The 20,535-nt window shown below is 39.3% G+C and overlaps 1 protein-coding gene and 1 pseudogene across 2 annotated transcripts in view; one reads left to right on the forward strand and one right to left on the reverse strand.

Moving 5' to 3' along the window:
• MDN1 (midasin AAA ATPase 1) overlaps positions 1 to 20,535 on the forward strand; it is a 172,830-nt gene that overhangs the window by 47,176 nt on the left and 105,119 nt on the right. The window contains exons 16-24 of the mRNA XM_080806492.1: positions 3,561 to 3,772; positions 8,586 to 8,689; positions 10,118 to 10,262; positions 10,752 to 10,848; positions 12,491 to 12,604; positions 17,848 to 17,995; positions 18,278 to 18,388; positions 19,521 to 19,672; positions 20,183 to 20,361. Coding sequence (XP_080662618.1) covers positions 3,561 to 3,772; positions 8,586 to 8,689; positions 10,118 to 10,262; positions 10,752 to 10,848; positions 12,491 to 12,604; positions 17,848 to 17,995; positions 18,278 to 18,388; positions 19,521 to 19,672; positions 20,183 to 20,361 — 1,262 coding nt within the window. The remainder of the gene's footprint in view (positions 1 to 3,560; positions 3,773 to 8,585; positions 8,690 to 10,117; positions 10,263 to 10,751; positions 10,849 to 12,490; positions 12,605 to 17,847; positions 17,996 to 18,277; positions 18,389 to 19,520; positions 19,673 to 20,182; positions 20,362 to 20,535) is intronic.
• On the reverse strand, positions 14,457 to 15,322 carry LOC308345099 (large ribosomal subunit protein eL42-like; annotated as a pseudogene). The gene is made up of 2 exons: positions 15,023 to 15,322; positions 14,457 to 14,466 (listed from the first exon to the last, which is right to left on the reverse strand). The product of its transcript is annotated as a large ribosomal subunit protein eL42-like (transcript).

Raw genomic sequence — 20,535 nt, forward strand, 5'->3', positions numbered from 1 at the left:
ATTCCAGAAGGAGAAAGTCTAGGACTAAATGGCAAAACCCAGAGCACAGGTTCACAGCACTCTATAGAGAAGGGGATTGGAAAGGGCAACCTCTGAGGGAGAAACATGACCCTTGGAGAAGTTGGCAATGAAGGAGAGAAAAAATGGGAGGAGAATTAAAGATCTCATAGAAATGGAGAAGCCACCAACTTGCATCCTCTTTTTTTGCCCACCCATGGAAACCTCTGCACTGAAGAGAACAGGGCAGAAGTGCATGCTCATAAATTTGGAATCCTGATTCTAAAATGAAGAAGAGTGTTTATCATTTTGGTTACTCAGCATGTACTGTTTTATGTTCTTTCACATGTTACAGTATTAGTCATTTTCTTTTAGCCAATTTCAAATGAATTCTTATATACACTCTCAGTGTTATGTTCTCTCAGGTGTCAGGTTGGTTCCCGATGAGTATTTGTGTTGCAACTCATTTTTTTCTTTCTTTCTGAAATGTGTGTATGTTAATTCATTTTTTCATCACTTGAAAAATTGACTTTTATTGACTTAACTGTCTTAGCCACTATGCTGTGCTTTAAATGAACAGATGCTTCTTTTAGTCTCTTGCAGTATTAAGCTGCTACTTTCATGAATTCAATAGACTTGAGCCACTTAATGTTAATAATTACAATAGCCAATTCTTGTATGTATTCAGGTTCCAGGCACTACTTGGAGTCCTTTATTTCTTATTTTTTAAAGATTTATTTATTTATTTATTTTAGAGAGAGAGCAAGAGAGTGTGGGGGGCAGAGCAGGAGGGGAGAGAGAAAATCCTGAAGCAGACTCCCCACTAGGCATGGAGCCCAATGCAGGGCTAGATCCCAGGACCCTGAGATTGTGACCTGATCTTAAACCAAGAGTGGGACGCTTAACCAACTATGCCACCCAAGCGCCCTGAAGTCCTTTATTTGTGTTAACTCAGTTTGCCTTTTTGGCAACCATGAGGCACAGACTATTACCCCATTTTATACATGAGGGATTAAGTACCTTATTAAGGTAATGGTTGCTTCTTGTTTGAACCAAGGCCATCTATACAAGTGTCTGTGGGTTTGTTTTTTTTTTAATATATTTTTTATTTATTTGACAGAGATCACAAGTAGGCAGAGAGGCAGGCAGAGAGAGGGGGGGAAGCAGGCTCCCCGTGGAGCAGAGAGCCCGACGTGGGACTCGATCCCAGGACCCTGGGATCATGACCTGAGCCGAAGGCAGAGGCTTTAACCCACTGAGCCACCCAGGCGCCTGAGTGTCTGTGTATTTAATCATTACTCTGCTGCCTCAGTTAGCTTTGGGTTCCATTTGTACTGTCATCTTTAAGACTAGCAATTTTATTTAAATAAAGTTTGTGTTTTGTTCAGTTCCTCACCACTTTTGTTCATCATTGTTTCCTTGGTCCAGTATGTATAGGTCTCTCATCTTTGCTTCTACTCCTAACTTCCCAAAGGTTTCTCTTCTGTTCAATAGTTAATGGTCCTTCAAAGGTATCATCAGAACACATGTCTCAAATCCTTTCACTGATTTTCAGGCCATTTAGAGTATACTCCAAAGGCTTTTTTTGACTTCTGAGGTCCTTCATAATCTGGCACTGGCACTTCTCTGACATAATTTCCTTTTGTCTGGCTCTGCCACTGAGCTCCAGCCACACACTTTTCCATATTGCACCTAGGTGCTTGCTCTGCTCTCTCTGACATCCCTTGCCACCCACAGATGTTTGGCTTAGCTCCTTTCCTTGCTTGATTTGGGTCACCTTCAAATTCCCATCTTTAACCAAGTCTTTCTGACTACCATGTCTAAATTACCAGTGCCACCTTCATCCAATCCTTTATATTTATATTCATAGCACTTACTACTACTTGATGTTTTATAGTAGATATATTTTCTTATTGTCTCTTTCTTTGGATTGTAAGCTACAGTGGGGCAGGACCTTGTGGGTCTTGTTTACTCAGTGCCTAACAACTAACAGGTACTCAGTAAATTTTTGTTGAATAAATAGAGTAAATAAATGTCTTTACTAATGTGTTAGTGCTTACTGGTAAGTGTAAATGAGTTTGAAGTTCTCATGTTCTTTCTCTCTGGAATCAGACTCTTTCATAGATGCTCTATATCAGGGCCTTGGTGTTACTCATTTCATGGTTCCTCCCTCACAGTCCAATGAGTAAATAGTGTCCAGTTCTCTAATTGTGCTTCACTATTGTACTTCACTATTCTGAATATATTTGGTATTGTTTCATGGTCCTGTGATTATAGTATATAGTATCTTAGGTTTCAGAAAATCATATATTTGAGATTTTTCAGGAACAGTTTGTGCTGCCTGAGCAACTTTTTGCTACAGCAGGTGTTTCTCAACTCTTCATTATCACCCCTGCCCTTGAATATTAAACTTTATATGAGGGACGCCTGGGTGGCTCAGTTGGTTAAGTGTCCAGCTCTTGATTTCAGCTCAGGTCTTGATCTTAGGGTAGTGAGTTCAAGCCCTGTGTTGGGCTACACACTGGGTGTGGAGCCTAATGCTTAAAATAAATAAAATTTATATGGATTATTTTCCTAGTTCCCTAACCAGAGAAATGCTAAAGAAGAAGAGCATCTAAATACTAAGAAATAAAATGTTGAGCTTCAGAGGGCCACAAACAATTGCAATGTCTGAGATACTGTTGCTTTCCCCTTTCCCTAGCCCCTTTCAGTCTCTTTAAGAGCAGTATCCTTGGGGCGCCTGGGTGGCTCAGTGGGTTAAAGCCTCTGCCTTCAGCTCAGTTCTTGATCCCAGGGTCCTGGGATCGAGCCCCCGCATCAGGCTGTCTGCTCAGCAGGGAGTCTGCTTCCTCCTCTCTCTCCGTGCCTGCCTCTCTGCCTACTTGTGATCTCTGTGTATCAAATAAATAAATAAAATTTTTTAAAAAAGCAATATCCTCTCCCTGTCAATTGAGAAGCCATGAGTTGTGCTCACTTTAAGTTAATCAATTTCAGATGTTGTAGTTTCTTCTAAAATATCCTAAGAACTTTTTGGTCAATCTTAATAAAATATGTTGTATCAGTAAGTGCTATATATGATGTTTATTTAAACATGTTAGTAAAATAAATGACAAGCCTCTCACTGTCCAACTAGGAATTTCCAGGTTTTTTTCATAATACTGTTTACCTAATACTAGTTTTTACACTGGGTGTGGGGAAAATAGATTATAATTTAGAACTTTAACACCAGGGGTCCTTGGTGTCTCAGTTGGTTTAGTGGCCGACTCTTTATTTTGGCTCAGGTCGTGATCTCAGGGTCCTAGGATTGAGCCCCAGGTTGGGCTCCACACTCAGCCTGGAATCTGCTTGAGGATTTCTCTCCGTCTCCCCCTCATCCTTCTCTCTCACTCTCTCTCTCTCAAATAAATAAATCTTTAATTAATAAATAAAACTTTAACATAGATCTTGGTATTATTCTTGATTTTGATTAAATGAAATCTTAGACCTATTCCTATATTCTGTGACAGCATTTCTAATTTCTGTTAGCTTCAGAAGTTTGGAATTACATTTACCTTTTGTTTCAGTTACAAACCGGTGGACCATAAGCTTATTTGGCTGCCCTTACGGGAGTCATTTGAAGAACTCTTTGCCCAGACATTTTCCAAGAAGCAAAACTTTACATTCTTGGGGCATATTCAGACCTGCTACAGGCAGAAACGGTGGCATGATCTCCTCAGACTAATGCAGCATGTGCATAAGTCGGCTGTCAACAAGGATGGAAAAGAAAGTGAAACTGGTAAGAATAGGACCTGTACTGCTGGTGGGAGGCCATGTGGCTGGGGCTTAATTAGCAGAATTGACACCAGTGACCAAAGGGTTAGTAGGATTAATAAGCACACCTGCAGACTAATAAACGAGTCTGCAGTGTTTTCCTTTAAACATCTCTGACTCTGCTCCCCTGTAAGGCAGATTCGAGGCTTGTTGTCCCATCTCCTTGTTTTTGTTTGGGTGCCTTTTTGTTTTGTTTTGTTTTTGTTAGATTTTATATTTAAGTAATCTCCGCCCAAAGTGGCGCTTGGACCTGCAAGCCCAAGATCACGAGTTGCATGCTCTGTGGGTAGCCAGCCAGGTGCCCCTTGGCTGCTTCTTGAGTAAACACCTTTCCTTGCTACATACTCAGTTGGCTTTGCTCTGTGTCAGACACATGAACTTGGGTTTAGTTATGAAATTGGTGAGCCAGCCAGGAGCTTTTTGCCAGTGGTTCATAAGCTGCCAGCTGACAAGAATTTGGTGACAAGTTTAAGCATTTACTTAGGCTCTTTGTCCTAGTAATTGTCCCTGAGCCCCACCCTGACTGCGTGCTGCCAGCGCTCAGAGCTTAATTTAACTCTTGTGGCAAGGAAATAGTTTTTGGTCTGGGCAGATATGTCTTGGTGAGCTTATTTCTTCCTCCCATTTGGCTTGGCTCTCTTAGCCTCCTTGACTAGGAAGCCATTTGTTTCAGTTGGTGAAGCCCCAACTTTTAGGGAGCAACCAGTGCTCACAGAAGTATTCTGGGCATCGTTTGGTTTGCTGCTACAGTTTTGTTCACATCTTTGGATAAAATCAGCTGCATTCTAATTGGAAATGGGAAATGACAATTTGATTCCTGAATGCAGCAGTGTTTAGTTACAAACTTAGGAGAGAAAAAAAGATTTTTTTGGTAATACTGCTTGACCATAATATTCATTAGACTCTGGATAACAATGACCAGTTAATGAATCCATGAATTATAATACCATCTTTCAGTTGGATTTGTTCTGTAAGATTTTGTTTGCATCTTATTTGTGTATTTGTATATATGTTCATCTGTGTTGTAAAACGAGATATTTTTTCCACTTCTGGATAGTAGTGCTAAAATTAGTTTGTAAAGGAGCACTATTTAAGTTGGCCTAAAGGCAAGTGCTTATGAGAATTGGGCATTCTAAAACTCAGAAACTAATTCAAGTTTTTCAAGTTCACATGAGCTGAAAAAGATTCGGTATTAAAGTTGATTTAAAGTTGTTGGTTTAATTAAAATAGACATGTCATTAGAACTATCAGCATTACTTTTATTCTGCCTGGATTTACGTCAATTAAGTTGTTATAAATTTTTTAAAAAATATGTAGCTTGGGCAAATGACTTTGTTTTTTAAGGTTTTTATGGGTAATCTGAATAAAACTGTTCAGAACAAATAGATGTAAATAAGATGAAAAGGTTTACAGGTAAACTTTTCAGTAGCTTTCGAGATCTTTGGTAACCTAAAACTTTAAAGTTATTCTAAGTTAAATGATGAGTTAAGTACATTCACTAAACATCTAGATCGTTTATAAATTACGATAAAACATTAACTACTAAACATAGGTTTATCTGATTTTGGCCCCCTGTTACAGAGAAACTAAAGATATTTGGGTTTGCTAGTAAACGTGTTTTGTGCCATGCTGAGATAAGGCATATATTTCTTTTCTTTTTTTTTTTTTTTTTTTTACAGGTTTTATTTATTTATTTGACAGACAAAGATCACAAGTAGGCAGAGAGGCAGGCAGAGAGAGAGGAGAAAGCCGGCTCTCCACAGAGCGGAGAGCCCGATGCAGGGCTCGATCCCAGGACCCTGGGATCATGACCTGAGCCGAAGGCAGAGGCTTTAACCCACTGAGCCACCCAGGCGCCCCAAGGCATATATTTCTAAAAATTCTTAAATGTCATAAATTCACCAATCTAAGGAATACTGGTACAACAAATAGTTCATAATTAGTTACTACTTAGTTTTTACTAGAAACTTAAAGTTTCTAAGAGTTAAAAGTTCTAATACATAGAATTACTGGAAATGATAAGGGAAACAACTCTATGTAAGGAAAGTGAGACTGGTTATGTAAGAGGGAAAATTGAAGACAAAATGTGAATGTAAAAAGGAAAGTTGTAGAAGGTTTATGAGAAGGGAGTCTTTGGAAAGGAACTATGTGCGTGTTAGGCACTAAGATTATGGATATTAGTATGTGAAGTTTATTAGGGAGTGATCAACACCCGGGAAAGAGAAGAGAGTAAGAGAATAAGATTAGGCAGAAGTTGAGCAGTGATACAGTATCAGAAGAAGCCTTAGCTGACTCTCTGAGGAGTTCCAAATTTGGATTATCCTTCAGAACCATCCTAAATTGGGGCAAAATTGGGGCTGGACTTTTAGTCATTGGATGTGACCACCTAGGAAGAGGGCATGCCCTTGGCAAGGCAGCTGTCTTCAGTCAGGGCAGTCCCTGATGGCGTCTCAGGGTTGAGGACTGTTGACAGTGCCCCTATAGCTGAGAGTCCTTCATTTCTGATGGAGATTCTCGTCAGCACGTCACTGCACCCACCACAAGAAATCAGACCCATGCTGTACCCTCGTTGTCTGCGTCCTAATAAGTGTATGTCAACATGGGAGATGACAAGGAGGAAAAAGGAAGGGATTCATAAATTATTAAAGAATTCATCTTGTTGGAATGAGTAAGTTTTAATATCAGAAGTGCACTGGCATAAAATTGGAATTAGGTTTTCATGTTAAAGGCAGTTTCCTTAGATTATTGGTCTAGGTTTTTCTTTATCTTTAATGTAATCTGTTTGGAAAAACAAAATTTCTGTGTTTTGTCTCTGTTAGGTCCTTGATTGCTTCAGAAAGTTGAATCTTTTCAATGTTAAAGTCCCAAGCTAACAACTTTGTAACCCTCTGTATTTGCCTTTAGAATCTCTTAGTGCTGCATTGACTAAATAGGTAATTAAGTTTTGTAATGACCTGTAATCCTATTTTGGCATATGCTTCAAAACTTCCTGATATTTCTGACAAAAATTCCCAAAATTCAACTTCTGAATGAAGTCTTTTTTACTAATTAGGCTTATTTGTTTGGCATGTCATTACATGGGAAGCATTGTCAAATAAATGATGATAAACCTTCTTAGGTTATAAGATTTTAATCTGTCCTGGTACAGTGTCATCACTTGTAATTCTAATAAATAAAATGTTGTGTGCCCCAGTAATCACCAGATTTCCCTGTCAGCTGCATTATAATGAACTCTGATCCGGTATTTAACCATGGCCAATTTTGAGCCTTTTGTCATTTATAGTTGTTGTTTTACTCTAAGGATCTTACAAATATGTTTCAGCTTCAGGCAGTTCATGGGAAGGACTTTTGACAAATACAGTTTTTGATACCTTTAAGATCATAAAATTAAACTAGGTAAAAATTTGTGAAGCTAATGAAAAACAGTGTTAGGTATACAACTCTTTCCCAAATTGTAAAACTCCTTCTTCTTGATGAAGTTTATTTGCTGCATGGAGATAAAGGACTTCAGCACTTCTAGTAGCTTGTCTAGTTGCTGGGTATGTCAGCTTTCCAGTGTTGCTCCAAAACAACCAAAGAAGAAACTGCTGTTTTGGTCAAGCAGAATATACATGTTAAGCCAAGTACAAGGGAATATTTCCAAGAAGGCATGAAGTTGTTTGATTCTTCAAACCCCCAAATTGCACCCTGTTTCAGCAGAAAGTAGCTAGAACTCTTGTCATCCCAGTTCCCTCAAGAATGAATCATGATCAAAAGACAGTTGGGGGCAGGCTTCTGGGTGGCTTAGTCGGGTAAGCACCTGCCTTTGCTTCAGGTCGTGATCCCACGGTGCTGGGATAGGGTCCTGGGATTGAACCCCGTGTTGGGCTCCCTGTTCAGTGAGGAGTCTGCTTCTCCCTCTGCTATTCCCCCTGCTTATATTCTCTTACTCTTGCTCTTTCTCAAATAAATAAATAAACCAAATCTTAGGAAAAAAAAAGACAGTGGGGATTGAAACTGGTAACCAGGGGGCTGAGGGGGCGAATAATAGGTGCAGCTGCAGACAAAAACTGCAGATGCAGCATTTTACCCAGACTTGTTTTCACTTGCCTGTAAGTATCCCTGACTTTCTTTGGGAAGGGCGGATTTGAGGCTTGCTTGTCCTGAGTCTCCTCATTCTGCTGCCTCTTAAGTAAATCCTTGCTGCACACTCGGTGTCTCTGTGATTGACTTCGCTGTGCATAGGGCAGACAAACTCGGATTCCCTTACAGAGTTAGCAGAGGAGTGTGGGGAAGAATGAAGCCGTACAGATTGGAGCTTTCTAGGACGTAGGGCAAAGACGACCGATTCATAAGAATTGCTGCTTTTGTGATTCTAGCCATGATTTCCATAAAAACATGGTTGGTAATGTTGATGAACAAGTACAACTTATTGGTCAATAAGTCGTATTTCCTTAGAAAATAAGTTGTTTCCAAAAAGCTGGATTCTACAGCCAAAGGGCTTTTGGTAGCTTAGTTATCTTCTCTGTCCTTCCTCACCCATAAAATGGGGCTAAGGGTACCTACTTCAAAGGGCTGTGGTGAGAGGTGAAAGAATTAACTAATGTACACATGCACAGAGATGAACTGATTACTATAGTGGCTGGCGTATATCATTATATAAGTACTTGGATTTATTTTTTTCTGTATCTAAGATCTTTGATTTTTAGGTGAGTTTTGTTATTTTTTTTGTTTGTGTTTAAGTTTTATGTATTACAACCTAATATGTATGTTAAGTTCTCGTCCTTATTCTTTTCTAGGGTTACTCCTAAAAGAGAAGTGGGAAGCATTTGGTCTTAGACTCAACCATGCTCAACAACAGATGAAAATGACTGAAAATGCTCTATTGTTTGCATTTGTAGAGGTATTTTGGTTCATTTATTTAGGTTAAAAGAATGTTGATTTGATACAAAATACAAGTTTAGGCTGGCTACTATTTTGTATTCTCTTTATGTTGATATTTTTAGTGCTTGGTGTTTAAGACTTAAACACTAATGAAATAGTGCTTCAGGGGAATGATTTCTGGAAAATGTCCTTTATAGAAATTATAAAGCCTTGATGAGCACCGTTATTTTTAAAGTTGCAGGTGAGGACAACTAGTGAACTCTGTTGCATGACGAGAGTTTTGAGGGCAGGGTATAGATTTGGATCTATTCACTTGAGGTCTGGGAAGAACCGGCTCAATTAAATTTTCATGACTTAAGTTTTTTTAATTCTTATTTTTAAAAAAATTGTTTCTGTGACATACTTTACACCATAAAAGGAGGTAGGACTCTTGTTTGATCTTGTTTTGATCGTGTACATCCTTGTGGGAAATTGGTTATCAGTGCTTAATGTTAATAGGATTATTTTTAAAATAACCAGTTAGGATGTCAAGTGCTCTCAAAATTGGGTTTATACCTATTTCATGACTTGGCATTACGCTGGAGTTCAATACATTTGTTCTGTTTTATTGTTTTCAATTAAATTTTTAGAAGCTTCTGGTAGGATCATCATGAAAGCATAAGTATAAAGCCACTTAATAATAAAACAATTTGATATGTCAGTGAGTGGATTATAAGATTTATTTTTCAGTGCTCTCGGAAATAGAATTTGAAGAGCTAAATCAGTGAAGAGGAGGAAAGATTTATTTTGCTATTCTCCAGCAAATGTGAAAGACCATGTATTACAACAACTGCAGTCTCCTGATTTAGTCTTTTATCTCCCCTTTGCATACTACTCACCTGACCCTGTATTTATTTTGGGTGCTTTTAATAACCATTCGGGTACTGATAAACGTCGGACTACATTGTAAGTTGTTAGTTACCTGACTGTCTAGCTACTGAGATAATTTAGTTTGTTGCACCACTCTGTTAGGCTCAAAGATACTTCCTTGCCCCTCTGGACATTTAAAAATGGTTGACTTGGCCTTAGCTCTTACTACAAGCTGGTGGCCATTTGCATTTAGGGTGAAAGCTCATCAAGCACAAAAGGTTTGAGCTCACTTCTTGTTTCTTTCTTTTCTTTTTTTTAAGATTTTATTTATTTATTTGACAGAGAGATAGTGAGCACAAGTAGGCAGAGTGGCAGGCAGAGGGAGAGGGAGAAGCAGGCTCTCTGCTGAACAGGGAGCCTGATGTGGGACTCGATCCCAGGATCCTGATCACGACCTGAGCCAAAGGCAGCCACTTAACCGACTGAGCTACCCAGGCGCCCCTCACTTCTTGTTTCTAACCCTGCTTATGTAACTGCTCTTTGTGAGTGTATCCTTATTCGCAATGGATTTTTAACAGTTTACTTTCTCTTCTTTTAGGGTACGCTAGCTCAAGCCATAAAGAAAGGAGAGTGGATCTTGTTGGATGAGATTAATCTGGCTGCTCCAGAAACATTAGAATGTCTCAGTGGTTTACTTGAAGGCTCCTCTGGCTCCCTGGTATTGCTGGATCGAGGAGACACAGGTACCACTTGATCCCATTAAGGCTGACTTGGTCCCAGGACTTTTGGCCTTTTTAGAGTAAGATTCTTTTGGTTAGGTAGATTATGTAGTCCTCCCAGTGTTCATTCCATAGTACTAATTTTCTGCTAAATTAGGTGGCATGGGGAATGCAAGGAATAAGAATTTAAATTATTTGGGTACTAAGTAATAGACATGCACATTGAGTGACAAAATTATGCTGGTGAATAGGTAATAAAACATAAATAATAATGAACAACCATACCTTCAAAGATAGTGGAAGGGGAGTATAAGTTGGTACATAGGTCTGGAAATTGGTTTCAGTGGGGTTTCAGGAAAAGTAAGGATGGTTTGAGCAGCCAGCACCAGCGCTGCTGAGTCTGAGGCAGGGTTTCCCGGCCTGAGGTTCTGTGGTGTTAGATAGTCTTCCCCAGGCACCTGTGGTTGATCACTTGCTATTACCAGTTGAGAATTTATGATTTTCTCCTAACAGAACCACTGGCTCGGCATCCTGACTTCCGTTTATTTGCGTGCATGAACCCAGCAACAGATGTGGGCAAAAGAAATCTCCCACCAGGAATAAGAAACAGGTGAGGGGACATGGCCTGATTCCTGGGGATTTCTTTCTTTCTTTCTTTCTTTCTTTTTTTTTTTTAAAGTTCTCTTTATTGATTGATTGGTAATATTAACATAACCAAACCTCATAACAATGCTTGAAATTTCTTGATCTCTGATAAGAGGAATCCTTCCTTATTTGTCATATTCCTCTACTTTTTCTAGGTGGTAGGACTACAGAGGACTCCAGAACAGGAGAGTTTCTTCCTTTGGGTTGTTTGTATGACACTTAATGGCTCACAGATATTATAGAAAATTGTTTTTTCCTCCTTCAAATAACCTTATAGCTACCAGAAAAACCTTCACATACTGATAAAACAGTATAACATTTAACAGTATAAATGCATTTTAGGAACTGAATCCTCTTGGATGAGGCCAGTGGTTTCTGAAAGGCCTTTTAATTTTCAGTGTTCATTAAACACTGACTGACACCAACAAGGTATTTTGTTGGTATTTTATGTTTGTAGCATTTGGAAAAAGATAATGATCTTATTTTTGTTGGTGACCTTTTGTTGAATGTTGAGTTTTAAAATAGTGCTAAAATATTTTAAGATTCCTACCCCCGCATTACAAGAGTAATAAAACCTTAATAAAACCTTTTTAGGGGGGCGCCTGGGTGGCTCAGTGGGTTAAAGCTGCTGCCTTCGGCTCAGGTCATGATCTCAGGGTCCTGGGATCGAGCCCCGCATCGGGCTCTCTGCTCCGCGGGGAGCCTGCTCCCTCCTCTCTCTCTCTGTCTGCCTCTCTGCCTACCTGTGATCTCTCTCTCTGTCAAATAAATAAATAAAATATTAAAAAAAAAAACCTTTTTAGGGAAATTTTATAAATTAGAGGCATTGTATTTTCTTTGCACTGATGATTTTATTTTTGATGATGAGGGTGCTTTTTGTTGCGTATTTTTTTTTGTCACATGCTGTTATAATAACACCTCCGAAAGTAAGAATAAATGTCTTCTTTTATTTCATTATGGTCAGTTTTTATCTAGATGAAAGGCTTTCATATTTTATAAGCAATTAAAATGAGTTTATATAATTTCTTGTGTTTTGTATTTTTTTTAAAGATTTTATTTGAGCGCACACTTGTGAGAGAGAGGGAGAGGAAAAGAGAGAAAGAGAAAACAAGCCAGGGCGGAGAGGCAGAGGAAGAGGGGAAAAGCCGGCTCCCCACTGAGCAGGGAACTTGGTGAGGGGATGATGGGTTTGATCTCAAGACCCTGGGATCATGACCCGAGCCAAAGGCAGATGCTTAACTGACTGAGTCACCCAGGCGCCCCTTGTGTGTGTGTGTGTGGTTTTTTTAAGATTTTATTTATTTATTTGACAGAGATCACAAGCAGGCAGAGAGGCAGGCAGAGTGGGGGGTGAAGCAGGCTCCCCACTGAGCGGAGAACCCAATGCGGGGCTTGATCCCAGGACCCCGAGATCATGACCTGAGCCGAAGGCAGAGGCTCAACCCACTGAGCCAGCCTGGCGCCCCTGTGTCAGAATAGCTATTGTCAGAATAGCTATATTAACTTCCTAAAAAGTTATTATTTAATAATCATTGTCTTACAGCTTTTGTCAGAATAGCTATATTAACTTCCTAAAAAGTTATTATTTAATAATCATTGTCTTACAGGTTCACAGAACTTTATGTAGAAGAATTGGAAAGTAAAGAAGATTTACAAATTCTTATTGTGGATTATCTGAAAGGACTGAGTGTGAATAAGACCACAGTGCAAGGAATCATCAAGTAGGTTCTCTTTGGTTTCTCTTCATAAACTTTTCACCTGAACATGTGTGCCTAATGCACATGTATTATTCCTTTTTGCTTCTGACTGGAGAAGGATTATCATTAAGGTTTCTATTTTAAAGTAGGAACTCCCATGGATTTTCCTAATGAAGCTACATTGAAAGCTTAAGAATTATCACCAATGAGAATATGTAAACAATTAGATAATGCTCTCCTAATTACTTCTGTATTCATAGCTAGGAGTTTACATCCCCAGAATGTAAATGACTTGTATTTTCATTTTTTATTTTTTTAATTTCATTTTATTTTTTTAGTGTGCCAAGGTTCATTGTTTATATACCACACCAGTGCTCCATGCAATAAATGTCCTCCTTAATACCCACCACCAGGCTCACCCTATTTTGCTCTGTCTTGATGAAATCTTACTTTTTGCAATTTGTGTGTTGGTTATGTGGGATGCAGGGAGGAAGAGGTTGATACAGTGAGTGACTAGGGTTTAGAATTAATTGAGGCTTAGCTGAATAAAGTACCAATTGGCCATGTGGCTTGCTGCTTTCTTGAGCCTTGCCTTTTCTTTCTTTCTTTTTTTCCTTCCTCCCTCCCTTCCTCCCTTCCATCCTTCCTTCCTTCCTTATAAGAATGCATTTTCTAAACTGCAAAGCATTTTATTTATTTTTGAAAGATTTTATTTATTTGTCAGAGTGTGTGTCCCCACAAGCAGGGGAGAGGCAGGCTCCCTCTGAGCAAGGAGCCTTATGCAGGACTCGATCCCAGGACCCTGGGATCATGACCTGAGCCAAAGGCAGATGCTTAACTGACTGAGCCACCCAGGCATACTTCTTTTTTTTTTTTTTTAAAATATCTGCCATTTATTTATTTATTTAGTTTTTTTTTTTAAATTAACATATAATGTATTATTAGCCCCAGGGCTATAGGTCTGTGAATCGTCAGGCTTACACATTTCACAGCACTCACCATAGCACATACCCTCCCCAATGTCCATAACCCAACCACCCTCTCCCCCTCTCCTCGCACTGCAGCAACCCTCAGTTTGTTTTGTGAGATTAAGAGTCTCCTATGGTTTGTCTCCCTCCTGATACCATCTTGTTTCATTTTTTCCTTCCCTACCCCCCTTAACCCCCAATGTTGCCTCTCAAATTCCTCATATCAGGGAGAGCATATGATAATTGTCTTTCTCTGATTGACTTATTTCACTCAGCATAATAACCTCTAGTTCCATCCACATCGTTGCAAATGGCAAGATTTCCTTTCTTTCGATGGCTGCATAGGATTCCATTGTATATATATACCACTTCTTTATTCATTCATCTGTTGATGGACATCTAGATTCTTTCCATAGTTTGGCTATTGTGGACATTGCTGCTATAAACATTCGGGTGCATGTGCCCCTTCGGATCACTACATTTGTATCTTTAGGGTAAGTACCCAGTAGTGTGATTGCTGGGTCATAGTAGCTCTCTTTTCAGCTTTTTGAGGAACCTCCATGCTGTTTTCCAGAGTGGTTGCACCAGCTTGCATTCCCACCAACAGTGTAGGATGGTTCCCCTTTCTCCGCATCCTCGCCAATATCTGTCGTTTCCTGACTTGTTGATTTTAGCCCTTCTGACTGGTGTGAGGTGGTATCTCATTGTGGTTTTGATTTGTAGTTTCTTGAGGCCTAGTGATGTGGAATGCTTTTTCATGTGTTTGTTGGTCATGTGGATGTCTTCTTTGCAGAAATGTCTGTTCATGTCCTGTGCCAGGCATCCTTCTTGAGCCTCTGTTTCCGTTTCTGTTTTTGTTTCTTATGCCATGTGGAAAGGGCACAGTCTTATATCAGACAACCTGAATTCTAGCACGGGCTGTGTCAAAAACGAATTCTGTCATTCTGGGCACTTCAGTTAGTCAGTTTTGTCTGTGTTGTGTAGAAAGAACTATACAAGCTTCTGAAATGGGATCATATTAATGTTTTACTTCGCATTTTGTGGTTTGTTACCCTTTTTTTGTTCAAATAATTATTGAGTTGCCAAGGTGCTAGGGATACGCTATAAATAAAATAAATATAAATAATCTCCTCATGGAGCTTTTAAAAATTTAAGAGGTGAAGATAACCAATAAGTAAGGAGATAAACACTATAATTTTTTTGAAGTGACTATAACCTCAAGATTTTATTGTCTTCAGAAAACAACAAAATATGGGGATGCCTGGGTGGCTCAGTTGGTTGGGTGGCTGCCTTCGGCTCAGGTCATGATCCCAGCGTCCTGGGATCGAGTCCCACATCGAGTCCTTGCTCAGCAGGGAGCCTGCTTCTCCCTCTGCCTCTGCCTGCCATTCTGTCTGCCTGTGCTCTCTCTCTCTCTCTATCTCTGACAAATAAATAAATAAATAAACTTAAAAAAAAAAAAAGGAATCTTGGCCCTTGGATCACTTGGCCCTTTCTCTTTTTATCTCCCGGTTCAAAATGCTTACATCCTTTAATAGCCAGCATTCTCTTAGATCTGCAGTTGGGCTCAACACATTCAAGCCTCACCACAATCTTTTTTGTAGTTTTAGCCTTTTTTCAGAAAATCGACATAGCCACTCTGCTTCATTTCATAATGCTGCTTTCCCTGTGCATAAGGAGAATCTTTACCTTTCTTGTACACTGTCACTTTGTGGGGTTAGTGCTTGTCATACATCTTACAGAAATTCTGGTGGGTTTTAGGAATGTTCACCATGTTTGCAAGAGCGCTATTGTCACGGAAAGCAGGAGAAACATAATTTTAGGTTATGGTAAGTATAGGAAAATAACACATAAAGCAAAATGGGGATTAGAAAATACAGGCTTAAAGCCTTTTTTTTTTTTTAAAGATTTTATTTATTTGAGAGAGGGAACAAGGAGGGAGAGAGAGCACAGGCAAGGAGAGAGGTAAGGGGAGAAGCAGACTCCCCACTGAGCAGGGAGCCTGATGCAGGACTTGATCCCAGGACCCTGGGATCATGAGCTGAAGTCAGGCATTCAACTGAGCCATCCAGGAGCCCCAGTTGGAGCCCTGTTTTATTTATTTATTTTTTTTATTTTTATTTTTTTATTTTTATTTTTATTTTTTTTTTTGGAGCCCTGTTTTAAATAGAATAGTTAAGAAGGCATTTTTAAAAATGCTTTGGAATGGTTTACCAATACCACATCCTAAAATTAGAACACTTTTGTTAGCCAAGAATGTTTGGACAAAAGTATAAATATGTGTGGTTAAAATTTAAAAGCAGAATTTAAAACAGACTAGATAAAGCAGAGACTCTTAAAAAATGCCATAGTATAAGTAGTAAGTGTTCCATTTGTAATAACCCATTCCTAGAATGTAGATTCTTTCTACAAAAGAAAGAACGTGGGGGCACCTGGCTGGCTCAGTTGGTTAAGCCACTGCCTTCGGCTCAGGTGATGATCCTGGAGTCCCGGGATCGAGTCCCACATCAGGCTCCAGCTCCATGGGGAGTCTCTTTCTCCCTCTGACCTTCTCCCCTCTCATGCTCTCTCTCTCTCTGTCTCTCTTTCAAATAAATAAATAAAATCCTTAAAAAAAGAAAAGAAAAGAAAGAACGTGTAGCAGGATTGCAAAGAGGCAAGTCAAATCTTATTATTTGGGCAAGAACTTGGATTTCATCTGTGACACACATTTGGTTATTCTTTTTTTTTTTTTTAAAGATTTTATTTATTTGACAGACAGAGATCACAAGTAGGCAGAGAGGCAGGCAGAGAGGGAGAGAGGAGGAAGCAGGCTCCCTGCTGAGCAGAGAGCCTGATGTGGGGCTCCATCCCAGGACCCTGAGATCATGACCTGAGCTGAAGGCAGAGGCTTTAACCCACTGAACCAACCAGGTGCCCCTCACATTCGGTTACTCTTGATTTTGTGTGATCATGAATTTAAGGAAGTATTAAATTTCTTGCATTTCATGTTTAAGTCTGAAGCTTATTTCGTCTTGTCATCTTCTAGATTACTAAAGTGTGGTAATGGTAACAGTAACAGTCACCATATTTTCATACCGTGTAACATTTTGTCATTGTTGATTATGGCCATACCTATGACCTTTCAAATACCATGATTTTGTTCTGTGTGCTTCTCTGTAAGTATTAGATTACACCAGAACTTTATTTCCCTATTATATTGGAGCAGACTTTGGAACACTGTGTTTAGACTCTGTGTGTGTGTGTGTGTGTGTTTGTGTGTGTGTGTGTGTATTTTTTTTAAAGATTTATTTTAGAGTGCGTGGGGATGGGGGTTGGAGGGGTAGAGGAGGAGGAAGAGAGATTTCAAGGCGTATTCCCTCTGAGCACAGACCCTGATACGGGGCTTGATTCCACCACCCTGAGATCATGACCTGAGCCAAAATCAACAGTTGGATGCTTATCCAACCGAGCCACCCCTGGACTCTGTATATTCTTACTAAGGGCTTCTCCTATCTTACTGTCTTTTGTTAAGAATCTGATGTTTTGGGGCACCTAGGTGGCTCGTGTGTTGAGGCCTCTGCCTTCAGCTCGGGTCATGGTCCCGGGATCCTGAGATGGAGCCCTGAGTCGGGCACTCTGCTCAGCAGGGAGCCTGCTTCCTCCTCTCTCTCTGCCTGCCTCTCTGCCTATTTGTGATCTCTGTCAAATAGATAAATAAAATCTTTAAAGAAAAAAAAAAGAATCTGATGTTTTTCACCTCTCTGCTCTTTTCGTCCTAAAGGAAATTGATAGATCCTTCTTTTAAAAGAGCTGAGTGTATGAAAACTAAATTCTTTTAAAAAAAGATTTTATCTATTTGAGAGCGAGAGACAGAGAAAGGAGGGGCAGAGGGAGGAGCAGACTCCCCGCTAAGCGGGAAGCCCTGAAAAATAGATTCAAAAGAGAATGTCTGAGAGGTTTTGATGAATGCTCTAGGAAATCATATGTCAGCTTAACTATCTAATTCTATAAAAATGACAGGGCGCCTGGGTGGCTCAGTTGTTAAGTGTCTGCCTTCAGCTCAGCTCATGATCCTGGGGTCCTGGGGTCCAGGGATGCCGCCTCACATCGGGCTCCCTGCTCAGCGGGAGGCCTGCTTCTCCCTCTCCCACTGCCCCTCTGCTTGTGTTCTGTCTCTCACTGTGTCTCTATCAAATAAATAAATAAAATCTTTTTTAAAAACATGGCTTTTGGACCTTGTGTAAAAAATGGGAATAATGGCAAAATAGTGAATGCTTATTAGTTAACAAAGTCATTTGAACTCTGTCCTTTTTGTAGCTTGTACACAGCTCTACGGAAAGACTCTGGGACAAAATTGGTGGATGGAACTGGCCATAGACCTCACTACAGCCTTCGGACTCTTTGCAGAGCTCTGCGATTTGCAGCTTCCAATCCATGTAGCAACATCCAGCGCTCGCTCTATGAGGTCTTTCTAAAGTCTGTTCTTGAAGGGGAGGTTGGTGGATGGGCTCACTATTGGATGGGAGGGAGTGGTGATGCAAATGCCAGGTTTGCCTGTGTGTTCCATTTAGTCAGCACAGCCCAGAACATACCAGAGTGACCCTGCTCTTTTTCTACCATCATATCACATTTAAAAGTTGTTCTGGGAACCAGCACCACCCGAGAGGTTCAATTTTATTCCTGAAATAAGTTGACTTGTTATTGCAGAAGGGTAATTAGTTTTATGCGTATTTGGTTTTTTTCCTAGGGATTTTGTTTGGGTTTCTTAACACAGCTTGACAGAGCATCACACCCAATAGTTCAGAAACTCATTTGTCAACACATTGTCTCTGGCAATGTAAAAAGTCTGCTGAAGCAGGTATGTTGTTTGGTATCTTGACTTAACATAAGTGAAAGGCTGAATTATCAAAATTTCTTTTTTTTTCTTTAAACAAAACTTGTTTCTAATTATAAAAGTAATCCATTTGTTCCAAAACATTAGGTGGTGTCTTAGATGGTGAAAATTCCCAATAATCCTACCCCCACTCTTTAGAGATTTAAACCTTATGCCTTTCCACCTACATTATATATGTATTTTGTTATGTATTCAAATTATGACAGTGTGTGTATAGATTTATCAAAGCAAATTCTTTCTTATTTATTTTAATTCCAGTATATTTAATATTCATTGTTACATTAGTTTCACATATGCAACAATATAGTGATTCAACAAATCTGTATGTTACTAGTTGCTGAAGTTAAGTGTACTCTTAATCCCCATCGCTTGTTTGACAGTCTCCGCACCCACCTTCCCTCTGGTAACCATCAGTTTATTCTCTATTGTTGAGTCTGTTTTTTGGTTTGTCTTTTTTTTTTCTTTGTTCCATTTTTGTTTCTTAAATTCCACATATGTGTGAAATCAGATGGTATTTGTCTTTTCCTGACTGACTTATTTCACTTAGCAAGGGTAAATTCTAATACATATATCTAATATAAATGATTTAAAAGGAACCATCTGTTAATACTGTTCTGTAGCTTCCTTTCTTAGGCTCACTATATCCTATATTTTTGTGTCTGTACCAGAGATCACTGTGACATTGTTTCTAATGGTTACATAGTATTTTGTCGCTTACACCGTAGTTTGTGTACACATTTCCCATCTGATTGATCGTCGGGCATTTGTTTTTCTTATTAAACACAACTATCATTTCAGTTTAACAAAGGAAATTCTAGAATAACACGGGAGTGAAAGATGCTAAGAAAGTGGTTTACCAACTAACAGGCTTGTTTTTATGTTGATTCCTTAACTCTTTTTTTTTTTTTTTTTGGATTCCTTAACTCTTAAGGAAGAAAGTACCTTATTAGGGACTTAGGATTACTTTGGATTCACCATCCAGAATGGGGCAGCATTCTTGGTGATAACCTCTTTTCCTTCTTTACACCCTTCTCTGAAAGAATGTCATAGTTATCATGGGACTGTCAGTTATTTCTCTGACATTTTTGTCTTTCAGCCTATTCCAGAACCAAAAGGAGGCCGGCTTATCCAGGTCGAAGGATACTGGATTTCAGTGGGAGATAAGGAACCTACAATAGATGAGACCTACATTCTTACATCTTCTGTTAAGCTAAACCTGAGAGACATAGTCCGAGTGGTTTCTGCAGGGTATATGGACCTTTTCTCTTATTTCTCTGAAGCTTCACCAGCATAAGCATTGATGGCATTCTAGTCTTACTTCTTTAATTTTTAAAGTGCTTTATTATTGTTCGTTGGCTGAGTGAATAATACCTTCTCGAGCCAGCACTTTTCTCCTGGCACAAAGCATTGTTTCTAGTTGCACCTTTTGGTGGAAGCAATACAGATGCAGATTATTTGGCCAGCTTGTTTTCCAGTATTTTGCTGATGAATACTTATCATCCATTATTTAAGTAACAGCTAGTCCCATTTATTGTTTCTCACAAGTACTACAAGAAAGGTTGAGATTGCTTTCCTCAGTATTTTCTGAGGAACCCCTTTTACACAGAAACTTCCCAGGGCTTTAGAAACATTCCATTAGTGGTGTATAGGCATATAAACATGTTTTTTTACTGTGATAAGTGATACATTCTTTTTTAACACTACTTGAATTCCGGTTTCTTTTTTCCTTAAATTGCTTTATTGGCTGATCTTTTCAAGAACCTATCCAGTGTTGATTCAGGGAGAGACATCAGTTGGTAAAACAAGCCTTATCCGGTGGCTGGCTGCAGCTTCTGGTAATCATTGTGTGCGTATTAACAATCATGAACACACGGATATTCAGGAGTACATTGGTTGTTACACATCTGACTCTTCAGGGAAGCTTGTGTTTAAAGAAGGTAGGATTATTATTTCATTCCATGAGTATTGTTGTTCATTCTTTTTTTTTTTTTTTTAAGATTTTATTTATTTATTTGACAGAGAGAGAGATCACAAGTAGGTAGAGAGATAGGCAGAGAGAGAGGGGGAAGCAGGCTCCCCGCTGAGCAGGGAGCCTGATGTGGGACTCGATT

This window comes from Martes martes (assembly GCF_963455335.1).
Source record: "Martes martes genome assembly, chromosome: 6".
NCBI classification, from domain to species: Eukaryota; Metazoa; Chordata; class Mammalia; order Carnivora; family Mustelidae; genus Martes; species Martes martes.